Source organism: Galeopterus variegatus, unplaced genomic scaffold (assembly GCF_000696425.1).
Source record: "Galeopterus variegatus unplaced genomic scaffold, G_variegatus-3.0.2 Scaffold1658, whole genome shotgun sequence".
NCBI lineage: Eukaryota > Metazoa > Chordata > Mammalia > Dermoptera > Cynocephalidae > Galeopterus > Galeopterus variegatus.
This window is the reverse complement of record NW_007727769.1, coordinates 227,428-241,177: the sequence shown is the minus strand read 5'-3', so window position 1 is coordinate 241,177 and position 13,750 is coordinate 227,428. Positions and strand designations below refer to the sequence as shown.

Sequence of the window (13,750 nt, the reverse complement as noted above, 5' to 3'; positions counted from 1 at the left end):
TATATATATATATATGTGTGTGTCTATAATAAACATCTCCTGAGTGTATACTTTGTTCTGGACCTTACAGAGATGAATAAGGCATACTTGCCTGATAAGAACTCACAGCCATTTAATGCAGACAGCCAGGAGACAATTGATAAGTGCTGTCATAGAGTAAGGTGCCAAGGGTGTGCTCACCTGTGCCTGGTGGAATCCAGAAAGGGTCTTTTGAGCTGGATAGGCTTGCAATAGGTCTTCAGATTTGAGGAGAAATTTTGCAGGACACAGGAGAAAGAGACTTCTAGGAAGAGACAGGGGAATTCTGTGGATCCACAGCAGGGAAGTAGAGCCTGGTCTCAAGACGTCGCTCTCTCCATCCCTGCTTTCTCACAGTTTCTCATTTCTACTTCCCTTGATGAATCTGTTCCGTCTTTCTGCTTCTTTCTGCAGAACGGCTTTCTACTCAATTATTGGAAGGCACATGGTGGCCAAGACGGTTGTTGCCAGTCTCACACCTACATAACCTCTCAGCTCTATTGTCCATCTCCATCCCACTGGTTTCATGCTATTTCAGTTCAGATTTTAAAGAGAGAGAACATGTTTGTTCACAGCCAGCGATGATGGGCTACCTGCGGGTGAGCGTCATGCCTGTGTCCGTCGGCTGTAGCCCTTAGGGTCACATGGCCCACTACTCTCTCAGCAGAGTCTGAGCTCCCAACAAGTGTCTCTAGAAGGAGACTAGAGAGGGTAGCAAATTAGGGGAAACATCTACCATAGAGACAATAGCCAGCCAAGCTGAGAAATCTCTACAAGACAGGGGCAAGACAGTGCCCAATTCTGTAGACAGGCTCTTATGTGATGAGGACAGAAGAAAAAGGTACAATAATAACAGTTGGCATTTATATAGTGACTTACTTCTTGATATCCAAAAGCTTTTTGTCTGTTACATGACAATAATTAACTTCAGACTAGTCCCTCTGAGTTTCGGAGAAGAAGGCATTTCCTGCTGTGTGTGCCTGTGTAGCCTCAGTGACATGCTGTCCTCAGGCCTAACCTGCCACAGAAGAGCCCTATAGCCAAAGATACAATGTCACCTCCAGGTTACAGGATGATATGTGCAAAAGGGAGTGGGAAAGCAGATAGCGGTTTGTACAAACATGGCATCCGTACAAAGCCAACTTGCCTGAAATTGTCATCAGGTTTTCTAGGAAATATGAACAGTCTGGGTAAGATAATAGACGAGATTCCCAGGGAAGCAGAGAGTTTCAGTGCCAGGGGCAGCTCCCAGGACAGTAATAAAAAAAATAAAAGGCACCAGCTGACCTGGATCACTAGAAAAAAGGCTCCAATATGAGCCTCTGACGGTTGGAGTTTATTTTTGTAGCTAACAGCTTAGATTCCCCTGGGACCTACAAGCAGATAGAGCAGGCTGAAAGCCATCATGAGCCTCCTTTTAGGCTGATTAGAAATTTCTCAAAAGAAATATTGCACTTGGCTTCTGAATATTTTATGCCCCATCTTTCTTCACAAACAAAAGCCAAAGAGGCAGCGGGTGCCTGTGCTTTCCTCTGTTGCTGCCCTTCCTGACCTCTTCTTCCCTCCTACTCAGGTCTCATGTTTCTCAGAGCCTTTCTTCTTCTCTCTTACTTATTTATTCATTAGTTCATTAAAATTATATATATATATATATGTGTGTGTCTATAATAAACATCTCCTGAGTGTATACTTTGTTCTGGACCTTACAGAGATGAATAAGGCATACTTGCCTGATAAGAACTCACAGCCATTTAATGCAGACAGCCAGGAGACAATTGATAAGTGCTGTCATAGAGTAAGGTGCCAAGGGTGTGTTCACCTGTGCCTGGTGGAATCCAGAAAAGGTCTTTTGAGCTGGATAGGCTTGCAATAGGTCTTCAGATTTGAGGAGAAATTTTGCAGGACACAGGAGAAAGAGACTTCTAGGAAGAGACATAGGATGTGAAGTACGTGAAGGTATGGACTAGTGTGGGGGTATTTGGAGATTTAAAAGTAATTCAGCAAAGCTGGAGCATGGGATACACCCACAGAGTGGAGGGAGATAAGGTGGGTGATGTAGGCGGGGCTTGATCATGGAGAATCTTTTTGCATATTTGGATTTTGTCATTTAGGTATCAGGGAGCCACTGAAGAGCTTTAAGCAAGCAATTAATACAAGTGGTTAATATGATATGACTTCAATGAGGAAGATGAATTGAAATTGGGGAGTGAAAAAAATCAAGGAAGTCAGAAAAAAATATTAGTCTAATGGTCCAGATGGATGATGTACTCAACGAAGGAAGGGATAGTGAAGATAGAGAGAAGGGGATGCGTTTGAAAAATATTTTAGAATACTGGAAAATCTTGGATCAATTGGATGAGTGACAGCAGCAGAAAAAAATATTAGTCTAATGGTCCAGATGGATGATGTACTCAACGAAGGAAGGGATAGTAAGGATAGAGAGAAGGGGATGCGTTTGAAAAATATTTTAGAATACTGGAAAACCTTGGATCAATTGGATGAGTGACAGCAGAAGGGAAGGGACAAGAGAGAGGAAGAGTTGAAGATGACTCCCAGGTGTCCAATTTTAATGACACGGCAGTGAACAGTAAATTATAAAAGAAGTGAATTTGAGAGTAAAGATTTGGAAGCACTGACTCGGAGGTACATGGAGGTCATGAAATGAGCGAGTCTAACAGCCTTCTTGGGGTGCAAGAGAAAGTATGACTGAGAAGTAAAGATTTGAATATTAACAAAATCCAGCATAGAGTGAAGATCGTGGGAGTCCTAGTTCCAAGCTCCTTGGTGTCAGATATTGTATCATATTCATCCTTAGAGTTCTCCCACACATGTTATAAATAATAAACGCACAACAAATATTTGGTAAGTTAAGTTAGTAAACAGAAGTTAATCATGAAGTCCCAGTAGAGGTGGGGGAAGAGTTACCAGAGGGAGCGGTGGCTGGCAGTGCCCTGCACTGTACTCTCTCAGGAGGACAGGGCTGGGAACTACCTCAGTCTGTGGTGAAGCTTAACAAAGAAGGCTCACTGGTTTTAAAAAAGTTATCCCCCCTCTTTCATACATTCACTAGAAGAGCAATGTAAAATTGTGTTTTGTTACTATAAAAATGGTTGATTGGTAGCTTTAGGGAATCTATCCTAAAAATAAATTCTATATTGGAAATACTACAACCAAAAAAATGTTCCTTGTAGTGTTATTTATAATGTTGAGGACTAGTAATAACATAAAATCCAACGATACAGGAATGGTCAAGTAAATTAAAGCATATCCAGTGGACAGAAGTTTACACAGCCAATGGAAGTCACAGTAATAAAGACTCTGTGGTGACATGAACGAAGTGTGGGACATAAGAATAAATGAAAAGCAAGGTGCAAAACTGAGTGCACACTGCAGTGATAATACTTACTTTGGGTTCTTGTGAGGATTAAATGAGATCATTCATTCAACAAATATTTGTTGAGCACCTGCAGTGTAACAGGCACTATTCTAGGGACTGGAGATACAGCAGTGAACAAAATAGACAGCAATCTCTGTCCTTATGGAGCTCGTATTCTAGTGGGGGAGACAGACAAAAATAGCTTTGTAAAATATTCATTATGTCCCGTAGTGATAAGAAAAAAAATAGAGCAGGAGGGGAGGTAGGAAGCAGTGAGAGCTACAGTTTTCAAAGGAGTTGGCCAGGGACAGCCATACCGAGGAGGTGATCATTGAACTGAAAGAAACGAGGGAGCAGCTATGCATGCCTCTGGGGAGAGCCGTCGGCAGGGAACAGCGAGCGTACAAGAGCTGCAGGATGGGCATGTGCCTGCAGTGCTCTCGAAATGCCAGGGATGAGGGCGGAGAGTAGCAGGGACCAGATCCTGCAGGGACAAGGATGTCACAGTATGGACTTTGGCTTTTCCTATGAATGAAAGAGGAATCATTAGAGGGAGCAGAGGAGTGACAGGATCTGGCTTAAGCTTTAACGGGATCTCTCTGGCTGCTCTGCTGTAAACAGACTGCAGGGGGCAGAAAAGGAAAGAGCAGTTAGCAGCCCCTTGAAATAACCCAGGCAAGCTCAGACCAGAAAGGTAGTGGTGGAATGCTGAGCAGTGTCTGGATTTGGGCTATATTTAAAAGGCTGAAGAAAATAGAATTTTCTGACAGATTGACAAGTGGAATGCAAAAGAGAAGTGTCATATACTGAAAGGTTTTTGGCTTGGGGCAACCACAAGAATAGAGTTTCCATTCCTGAAGTGGGGAAGATTGCAGGAGCAGTAGGTTGGACTGGGGAAGATCAAGAGCTCAGTACTGAACACATTACACTTGACATGCCTATTACACATCTGTTCCACTAGAGAGCAGATTCTGCTGGTGCCTCACGCGTGTTTCCTGGGGCCTTACCATTTCACTGCAGGCAGGTATGGCCTTCAACTGCTAGTTTCTCCATCCCTTTGCCTCTGGGCTTTCTCTAGCCACTGGAGCCTTCTCTGTTGCACACATGGCAGCCAGAAGTATAGAATTAACATCTCCCAGGAGTGGCAATCACCAATTACTGGCAGGAGTTGATGTATAAATCCCTAGCCCTCTCGCTCTTCTCATGATAAGACTTAGGCATGGGAACTCCTAGCAGGACTAATTGGAAACTTGCTTGGTTAACACACCCTCTACTGGCTGCCTTTCCTCTTCTATCTCACTTCCTCACTCTACTACTCATGTGTCCTGGGATCACCTCCTTCATATAAACTATTTGCATCTGAATCCCTGCCTCAAGATCTGCTTCTGGCAGAACCCCAACTAAGTCAACATCCGAGTGTAGACGTGTTTGAAGGGAAAAAACACAAACAAACTGTTTTTTCTATTCTCACAGCACAACACCAACACAGAAGATAGACTTTTGACTTCTGTGACCAAATGTATGGGGATTTCTCCCCACTGGAAGCAAGCCAGCAATTCTGCAGCAGACACCAGCTGGCTGTCCTCTAATTTAATTCTGACACTATGTACGTGGAGATAGCATCAGATCCCATAGGCTGAGGGCTCAGTCCCCAAGAATACCCGCCACTTCAGATGCCAGTCGCAAGCCCAGGCCTCTGGAACTTCTGACCAACCAGCTGTAAATCGGGTTTCCCACAACCCCCTCCTTGGGTTCGATTAGTTTGCTAGAGCTGCTCACAGAACTCAGAGAAACACTTATGTTTGCTGGCTTATTATAAAGGACATTGCAAAGGATACAGATGAAGAGCTGCATAGGGTGAGGTATGGGGGAGGGAACGTGGGGCTTCCATGCCCCCCATGAGCGCACCACCCTCCAGGAACCTCCACCTGTTCAGCTCTCCAGAAGCTCCCCAAACCCTGTGTTCTCGGGTTTTTATGGCAGCATCATTACACGGGCATGATTGAAACATGGACCACCATGTAGAAATGATTGGACAAAAAGGGTCTGATCAAACACTAACAGGCCGTATAGGGAAAGCCAACAAGGCCTGTTTGTTTAGATTCTTCCTGTCCTCTCTATGCAGTATTCCTTCCTCCCGGATATGGGACAGGACTCCTCCTGAAATGGAGTTTGTATGACCTACAATTAGCTAAGGTAGGTCAGAGAATTTCCTGCCTCGGGGAGAAAAAGGAGCAGGTGAAAGGAGAAGGTCGAAGAGTAGCATGAGCCAGGAACCGTGGATGAAAACCAGAATATAAATATAGTATCACAGTCTATCTACTCCCTCGTTTTCGAACATGAATCCCTTACAGGAAAAGGATATACAACCCAAAGATAAGGGCATGTTACTAGAATCCCATTCGGTCATTAATAATTAGTCCAATCTATTATCATGTCATATGAATGGATCTCCTAGGGTGAGGTGCTCATTGCAGGTTTTCATTCAATCTTGTCAGGTTCCAAAAGCAGGAGTGGTCTTATCAAATATACAGCTTCATCCTTCAGGCATTTGGTACAATTGAGCTAAGAGAAAAATGTCATTTCTTGCTCTGAGTCTCTTTTGAGATTTTAATGTAATATTGGATTTTCTTCAATTCATAACCTACTTATTCATTTTTTTTTTTACCATCAGCTACTAGTCCTCCTTTTGTCCTTTAATATTCAAACCTTTTCACCTCCCTGCTGCTCAATATTGCCTCCAGCAGAAGCAGCACTGGCCAAACCAGACACCAGTGATCCCTGCCTCTTACCTTCCCAGAAGCCCTAATGGAACTACTTCAATATGCCAATAATACACCTATTTTAAACTAGTGGCATCTATTTTCATGCCAATAACCACTGTGCCAAAGTTCTTCAAAGCAGCTGTTTTGTAAGTAGGTAAAACAGGTACTCTGTGATCCTTTTCTGTTCACTTGCCTGGTAACTTCTTTGTTATCTAATAGAAAGTCTGGCCAAGTTTGAACCAAAAAATGAATGCTGTTTTACTTTGGAGCTGAGATTCTTTCATTTTCTAACAACCATTTTCATTACACTATTATTCACTGTAGAAAAAATAGAAAATACAGACAAGCAAAGCAAAATTTAAAGAAAAACCATCTGTGATCCCCCAATTATAAAATAACTATTTAAACATTTTGGTGACTAACCTGCCAGATTTTTCTTCCATGCAAATATGTATTTGCATTTTTCCTCACTCATTATATATGGAACATCTTATCATATCAATAAATAAAGATCAACATCATTATTTTTGATAGCTGCATGGTGTACCATGATAAAATTAGATGTACCACCCTTTATTTTAACCGTCTCTCTTGCTGCAACTTAAGCTGCTCCCAGTATCACAGAAGTCTTCTTACACATGCATCCTTGTACACGTGTCGGAGTATTTCTTTAAGATTAATTGCCAAAAATGAAATGGTTGGGCACAGGTGCAACCATTTTTAAGGGCTTCAATGCATAATACCAAACTACAATCCAGAACCATCATACCAATGAACCCTCCCATCAGCAGCACAATGCTAATGTCCTCATGCCCTCCCCAGCACTCTGTAAACACTGACTACTGATGTGTCATGTACATCACATTACGTGCCAGGCACCAACAAGTCAAATCAAACAGTCCCTGCATGGAAGGGGAATTTGGGCACAGGTGCAACCATTTTTAAGGGCTTCAATGCATAATACCAAACTACAATCCAGAAGCATCATACCAATGAACCCTCCCATCAGCAGCACAATGCTAATGTCCTCATGCCCTCCCCAGCACTCTGTAAACACTGACTACTGGTGTGTCATGTACATCACATTACGTGCCAGGCACCAACAAGTCAAATCAAACAGTCCCTGCATGGAAGGGGAACGAGGGAGTCAACATTTATAGGCCAGTGTGCTGAGATTACAGTATGCCAGAGCTCTGAATACATGGAACCTGGACATCATTGTGATCCCAGGACAGGTGTCATAGGCAGCTTCCTGGAAGAGGTTAATGCTGAGCCAAGCCTTGAAGGATCATCAGGAATCAACTGAGTAGAAAATAGAGAAGGCATGATGAAGAGAATGATCCAGGTGGAGGGAAGGCCCCAGATGTGAATGTTTGGTACCTTTTCAGGGAATGACAAAAAGTTCTGTAATGTTTGGACTAAGGGTACATAGGGAGTTGGGGATGGAGGACAGATATGATGGACAAGAGGCTGAAGAGATAGGCCAGGTCTGATCAAGCACGGCTCTCTGGGCTAAGCCTTTGCTTTATCCAGAGCATTTGATAAACATCATCACACTGAGAACTCCCTTGGGAGGTAGGATTTGGTATCAAAACCTGGATGTGGAAGACTCACACTCACCTAGGTGTGGAAGACACACTGATCCGAGGGAAGAGCACAGATACTGAATTCAAGAATTGCTTTGACGTAACCACTGATGAGCTCTGAGTGAGCTTAAAAACAGCCACTCGACCTCTTTTTCTAGTAAAATAAAGGGGCTGATCCAAGTCTCTTCTTGGGAGGTGAAATGGAACATGTTGTATATACATATTTTTCTGGTGAATTCACAGAAAGACAAAGACAGGCATATGCAGATTTACAAATTATGTGGAGCAGGAACTGCCAAGCAACAACATCCTCTCCCAGCCTCATGGGAATGAAAAGCTGAGGTAGGAACATAGGCTCCAGATATCCTGTAATCCATCTCTACTGCAAGAGCCAATACAGAAATTGTTGGCATGTATTATGTTAACAACATTAATCTTTTGGCTGTTTTTTTTTTTTTTCTTTTTCCAGAAAAAGTGGCCATTAAGATCCTGGACAAGACCAAGTTAGACCAGAAAACCCAAAGGTTACTATCACGTGAAATCTCAAGCATGGAAAAACTACACCATCCCAACATCATCCGCCTTTACGAGGTCGTGGAGACCTTGTCCAAGCTCCATTTGGTGATGGAGTATGCAGGGGGTGGGGAGCTCTTTGGGAAAATTAGCACGGAAGGGAAGCTCTCCGAAGCAGAAAGCAAGCTCATCTTCTCCCAGATTGTGTCTGCCGTGAAGCACATGGTGAGCCGGGGCGGGGAATGAGAATCCTGCTGCCATTCCACCCACATTGGGAGTGCGGGGCTTTAGATTACCATTACTTACGTGACCCAGAGGGCTTCAGTCCTACAAGGGCAGACAGTAGTGCCTTCTGTAAGAGTCAGAGTCTGGCTGGAGTCATGCTCCACCCAGAGACCTCCAGTTACGTGGCAACCACCTGGCTTCTGCAGAAGTCAGCAGGAGGCACTTGGAGCAGCCGATGAACATCACCCTCTCACTGGCCGGACCCATTTCTCCAACCTCATCTTTCACTAGCCAGATAGGTGGATCTTGCTGGGTCTTGGCCTTGCCTTCCACACTGCCTAGGATGCCCTCTCCCCTCTTGTCATGTCTCCCATTCCAAATCCTCGCCACACCTCATGACCAGCTCGGTTCTCTCTCTGGGAAACTTTCTTCAGTGTCACATCAGCTCACACTGATCTCTCTCACCTTCAGCGATCCCCTGGCTCTTACTGGCTCTGTGCCCAGCAGATTAACACTTGATTATGTCATCCTTATTTAGTTCTCTGGTTATTTCTTAGATAAATCTGGACTCCTGGAGCACACTCCCTGGTTCCTCCAAGAACTGGTTCTTTTGTGCCCTCTCTGTTGTTGGCCATGTTGCTGGGCACACAGGAGGAACTTGACTTGTGGACCTGACTACCACTTTTATTGCCCTGTTAGTGCAAACTTTTTGGCCACCCTCCTTACCCAGATTTCAGTTGAGTGAGGGCATCCAACTGGCAGAAAAGAGACACTTGCCTGGGGTCTATATTAGTTAAAAGGCTTTTTCTTGTTCCCTTCTCTGCCTGGATGGTTGTGGGGGCAAAAACTGGGATCGGTGAAATCCTGGCCAAAGAATTCACAGGGGAATTAGTGACCCAAACTAGCAGTAAGGAGCCAGAGAGAAGAACTTGATTGTAGTGGAGGTGGATGCAATCACCAGTAGTCATTTAAGTGGCCCTGGCTGTGGTGAACTTCCCAGGGCCAGGGAATAAGCCACACCCAAACCAAGTAATGGAACTGATGGCTGAAGAATCTCCCATATTCTGCTTGGAAATGTAATCTGGAGGGAGGGCAGAAGAGAACCCAGCAGTAGAGGGTACAGATGTGAGTCCTCGGCTCTCACACTTATACACTCTGCCATTTCTCCCAGCTCTCAGGTCTCTGAATAGGGGAAGAGTGAATCACAGATTCATTCACATTTTATTGAGTTTGTGTGCCAGGACCATGCCAAGCACTGCTGATACAGCACCTTATGCAATTCTCACAACAGCCTCAGCAGGTGGATATCAGTCTCTCATTTTACAAAAAAGGAAACTGACACTCACATTACACAGCTGCTATAGTTGAATATAGAATTGACCAGCCCGTCTGCCTCCAGAGGCCCATCAGGAAAAGTAACATTAAACCACTTCCCAAGAGCCCTTGGGGCTGAAGAGGTCAGGGGTCCTTAGAAGATTGTCTGGATCCAGAATGCAAGGGTGGGAGTAGGGAATGGGCTCACAACCCACAGTGGGACCTGCTGCTAGAGCCTTGCCAAACACAGCCCCCTCCCTTCTACTGAATCCTGTAAAGATGAAGAAGTCACCCAAAAGAGCATGGATGGAAAGTTGTAGGGGAGGGGTCTCCAAGCCTTCCTGGTCTTGGCCCCAGTCCAGAGGTCCTTCAGCCTGAAAAACCTATATATGACTTCAAAAACTAGGATTGCTGTTTCATTGTTTCAGAATGTGTTGTTTCATATGATCTGCGTCTTATTTTGGGCACTAATTCCTAAGTCCACATGTGTGGAACAGACTCTAAACCTCACCTCACAGAAAAATAGAACCTCTGGTCTGTTTGGAGGTGGGGGCATTGCATTGGGCTAGAGGTTGTGACAGGGCTTGCTAACATAATTTAAACTGATCTCCACTGAATTTCTTTTATTACACCATCATCACGTCAGTGTTACAGAGCAACTGATAGTTTTTATTTTGGAATTTTACTTTGAAAATGACTTTTCCCCATGTCTTCTTCCACAGCATGAAAACCAGATTATTCATAGAGACCTGAAAGCAGAAAACGTATTTTATACCGGTAATACTTGTGTGAAGGTGGGCGATTTTGGATTCAGCACGATAAGTAAGAAAGGTGAAATGCTGAACACTTTCTGTGGGTCTCCTCCCTATGCTGCACCTGAACTGTTTCGAGATGAGCACTACGTTGGCATTTATGTAGATATCTGGGCCTTGGGGGTGCTTTTGTACTTTATGGTAACTGGCACCATGCCTTTCCGGGCAGAGACGGTGGCCAAACTGAAGAAGAGCATCCTGGAGGGCACCTACAGCGTGCCCCCACATGTGTCGGAGCCGTGCCACCGACTCATCCGAGGAGTCCTCCAGCCTGTACCCACAGAGAGGTATGGAATCGACTACATCATGAACAATGAATGGATGCAAGGGGTGCCTTACCCCATCCCTTTGGAACCTTTCCAGCTGGATCCCAAACATTTGTCAGAAACCAGCACCCTCAAAGAAGAAGAAAATGAGGTGAAAAGCACTTTAGAACATTTGGGTATCACAGAAGAGCATATTCGAAATAACCAAGGAAGAGATGCTCGAAGCTCAATCACAGGAGTCTATAGAATCATTTTACATAGAGTCCAAAGGAAAAAGGCTTTGGAAAGTGTCCCAGTAATGATACTACCAGACTCTAAAGAAAGAGGCCTAAAGAAAGGATCCCGTGTCTACAGAGGCATAAGACACACATCCAAATTTTGTTCAATTTTATAAATTGCATTAGACTGCTGAAAATTAACCAAGATCATTGTTGCCACTTTTAAATATTTTTACGGACAACTTGGGTGGAGACATTTTTGTAATTTTTAAATAAATTTAAATTTGAAATATGCATTTTTTCTCCCAAAAGTCTATTAGCTCAGATTCTGGCTTGATTTGGGATTTTGTCTTATTCTCAAACTCCAGCATTCATTTATTTAATCAAGAAATATTTATTCAGCGCCTACTATGTACCAGGCACTGTTTTAGATGCTGGGAAAACATCAAAGAACAAAACAGGCCAGGTCTCTCTTCTCGTGTGCAGGATATTCTAATACAGGACAAAGGTACTGTTTTAGTCCGTTTCTATTGCTTATAACAAAATACACGGAACTGGGTAATCTATAAGAAAATGAAATTTATTGCTTACAGTTTCAGAGGCTAGGAAGTCCAAAGTCCAAGGAACACATCTGGTGATAACCTTGGTGGTGGCAACAGTGGTGGCAGGGTATCACATTGCGAAAATAGTGGAGCAGGGAGAGAGAGAGACTAACCTCCTCATTCACTCTCCTTTTAAAGCCCTCCAAACCACACCCACGACCACCATTTTTAATCAATTCACTATGGCATTGTCCTATGATCTAATCACTCTTCAAGGCTGCACCCTTCAATTACCGTAATAGGATTTCCCACCGTCTTAACACTGTAACAGTGGGGGTCAAGTTTTGGGAGGACACTCAATCCAAGGCAGGTACTAACAATACTGCATTTATATATTTTTTTAAAAGATAAAAAGTCAAGCTGGCCAGTTAGTTCAGTTGGTTAGAACATGGTGTTATAACACAAGGGTCAAGGGTTTGGATCCCCATACTGGCTGGCTGCCAAAAAAAAAAGATTAAAAAAAAAAAGATATCCAACAGTGATAGATGCTATGCAGAGAATTCAAAATGGGTGATCTGATGTTAGAAGCTTGCTACTTTGGATTAGATCATTAAAATGAAGTCCACTTTGAGTAGAGGACAGTCTAAGATCTGCATAAGAAGCAGGAATGACTCCTGAAAAATGCCCAGAGTATTCCAGGCAGCTGGGGATTTTAGAATGGGTTCCCCCAAAACAGCTTAAAACAGTGGCTTCCGTGTAAAGTAGTTTACTTGGGAAGTGACACCAGAGAATAGTTACGAGGGACAGAGGAAATGGGAAAAGCCAATACAAAGGCACATTATGAAGTTGGCCAGTGCTGCAGGTAACTGGTCTTCTATTCTGCCGGATCCTCTGAGGAGCCTTATGAAACATGTCTCAGGTGTCTGGCCAGGGTATGAAAGGGGAAGGCATTTATCCATTTGCTTATGGCCACCATTGGTCAAGGGTGGCCCAAGCTGTCACCTGCCTTGCATTTCCAGATTACGCTATGTGAGTGCAAAGTGGGTTCCCTATGTTTCCCATGTTTTGTGTCAAAGACACCTCAAAGCAGGAAGAGGTACTCAGCATTGGCCTGAGACAAGGTACAGTCAAACAGCACCTGCATGAAGTTGTCCAAACTTGCATGGAATTGGTCACTGCATCAGTGGCTGGAGGAAGCTGTGTGGCTGAAAGGATCTGAAGTGGTGCACAGAAGCTGTCTGACATGGCCCACCCCCACCATCTGAGTGCTCTACTAGATCTGCCCTCTGTTAGATCCATTCCTTCAAGGCGGTGGGACCTGGAAGGACTTAATGCTGTACATTAGGAGAAGGAGCTGCAGCAGTGGTTTTCAAGCTCTAGTGCATCAGAATCACCTGGAAGGCTTGTTAAAATATAGACCATGAGGCCATCTCCAGAGTATTTGATTTGTTCCATCAGGGGTGGGGCCTGAATTTGCATTTCTAACAAATTCTCAGATGATGCTGATGCTGCTAGTCAGGGGTCACACTTAGAGACCCACTGAGCTGCAGTCCTTACTACAGCTGGTCCTGAGGCTATACTTGGACTCATACCTCCCTCCTCTATTACCCATTCTAAATTCCCTCACCTTTGGCCGGCATTTCAGAAGATCTAGATTGGGTAGTGTGGTCCAGACCTTCATCATCAAAGATTCTGAGCTCTAGTTGCCTTGCCCTTCATGATTGCTGTGATTGCCTGTTCACCTTTATCATGAAGCCTCAAAGTAACACACCAATGGATCTCTTGGGTCCGGACATATTCCTCTTTAGTGCCTTATAATAATCAGAGTCAATAATCCCCACCAGAAGAACACCCCCTTTCTTTGCATGCTTGTCCACTGGCATGGGGAGCCCAAAGTGATCATGTGATAGTTGTAGATTTCAATTCACTGGAACCCTTAGTGGGTCCAATGATGAAAGCATCCCCCCAGTCCATGGGAACCAAGCCTCTAATCTAGCCAAGTCTAGGTTGTAGGAAAGAGGAATACAAATTCTTCAATTGAGTCAGTAATTGTTAAGCGCGGTGGCGCTCCCGCCGAGGATTCGGATCCCACATACAGACCGGCCGCTCACTGGC

At 44.1% G+C, this 13,750-nt stretch overlaps 1 protein-coding gene across 1 annotated transcript in view; it reads left to right on the top strand.

The window, feature by feature from the left end:
• NIM1K (NIM1 serine/threonine protein kinase) overlaps positions 1–11,390 on the top strand; it is an 18,848-nt gene extending 7,458 nt beyond the window's left edge. Inside the window, exons 2-3 of the mRNA XM_008578299.1 lie at positions 8,215–8,483; positions 10,520–11,390. Of these exons, the coding sequence (XP_008576521.1) occupies positions 8,215–8,483; positions 10,520–11,269 (1,019 nt within the window). The 3' untranslated portion in view covers positions 11,270–11,390. The remainder of the gene's footprint in view (positions 1–8,214; positions 8,484–10,519) is intronic.
• Positions 11,391–13,750: the final 2,360 nt, after the last annotated feature.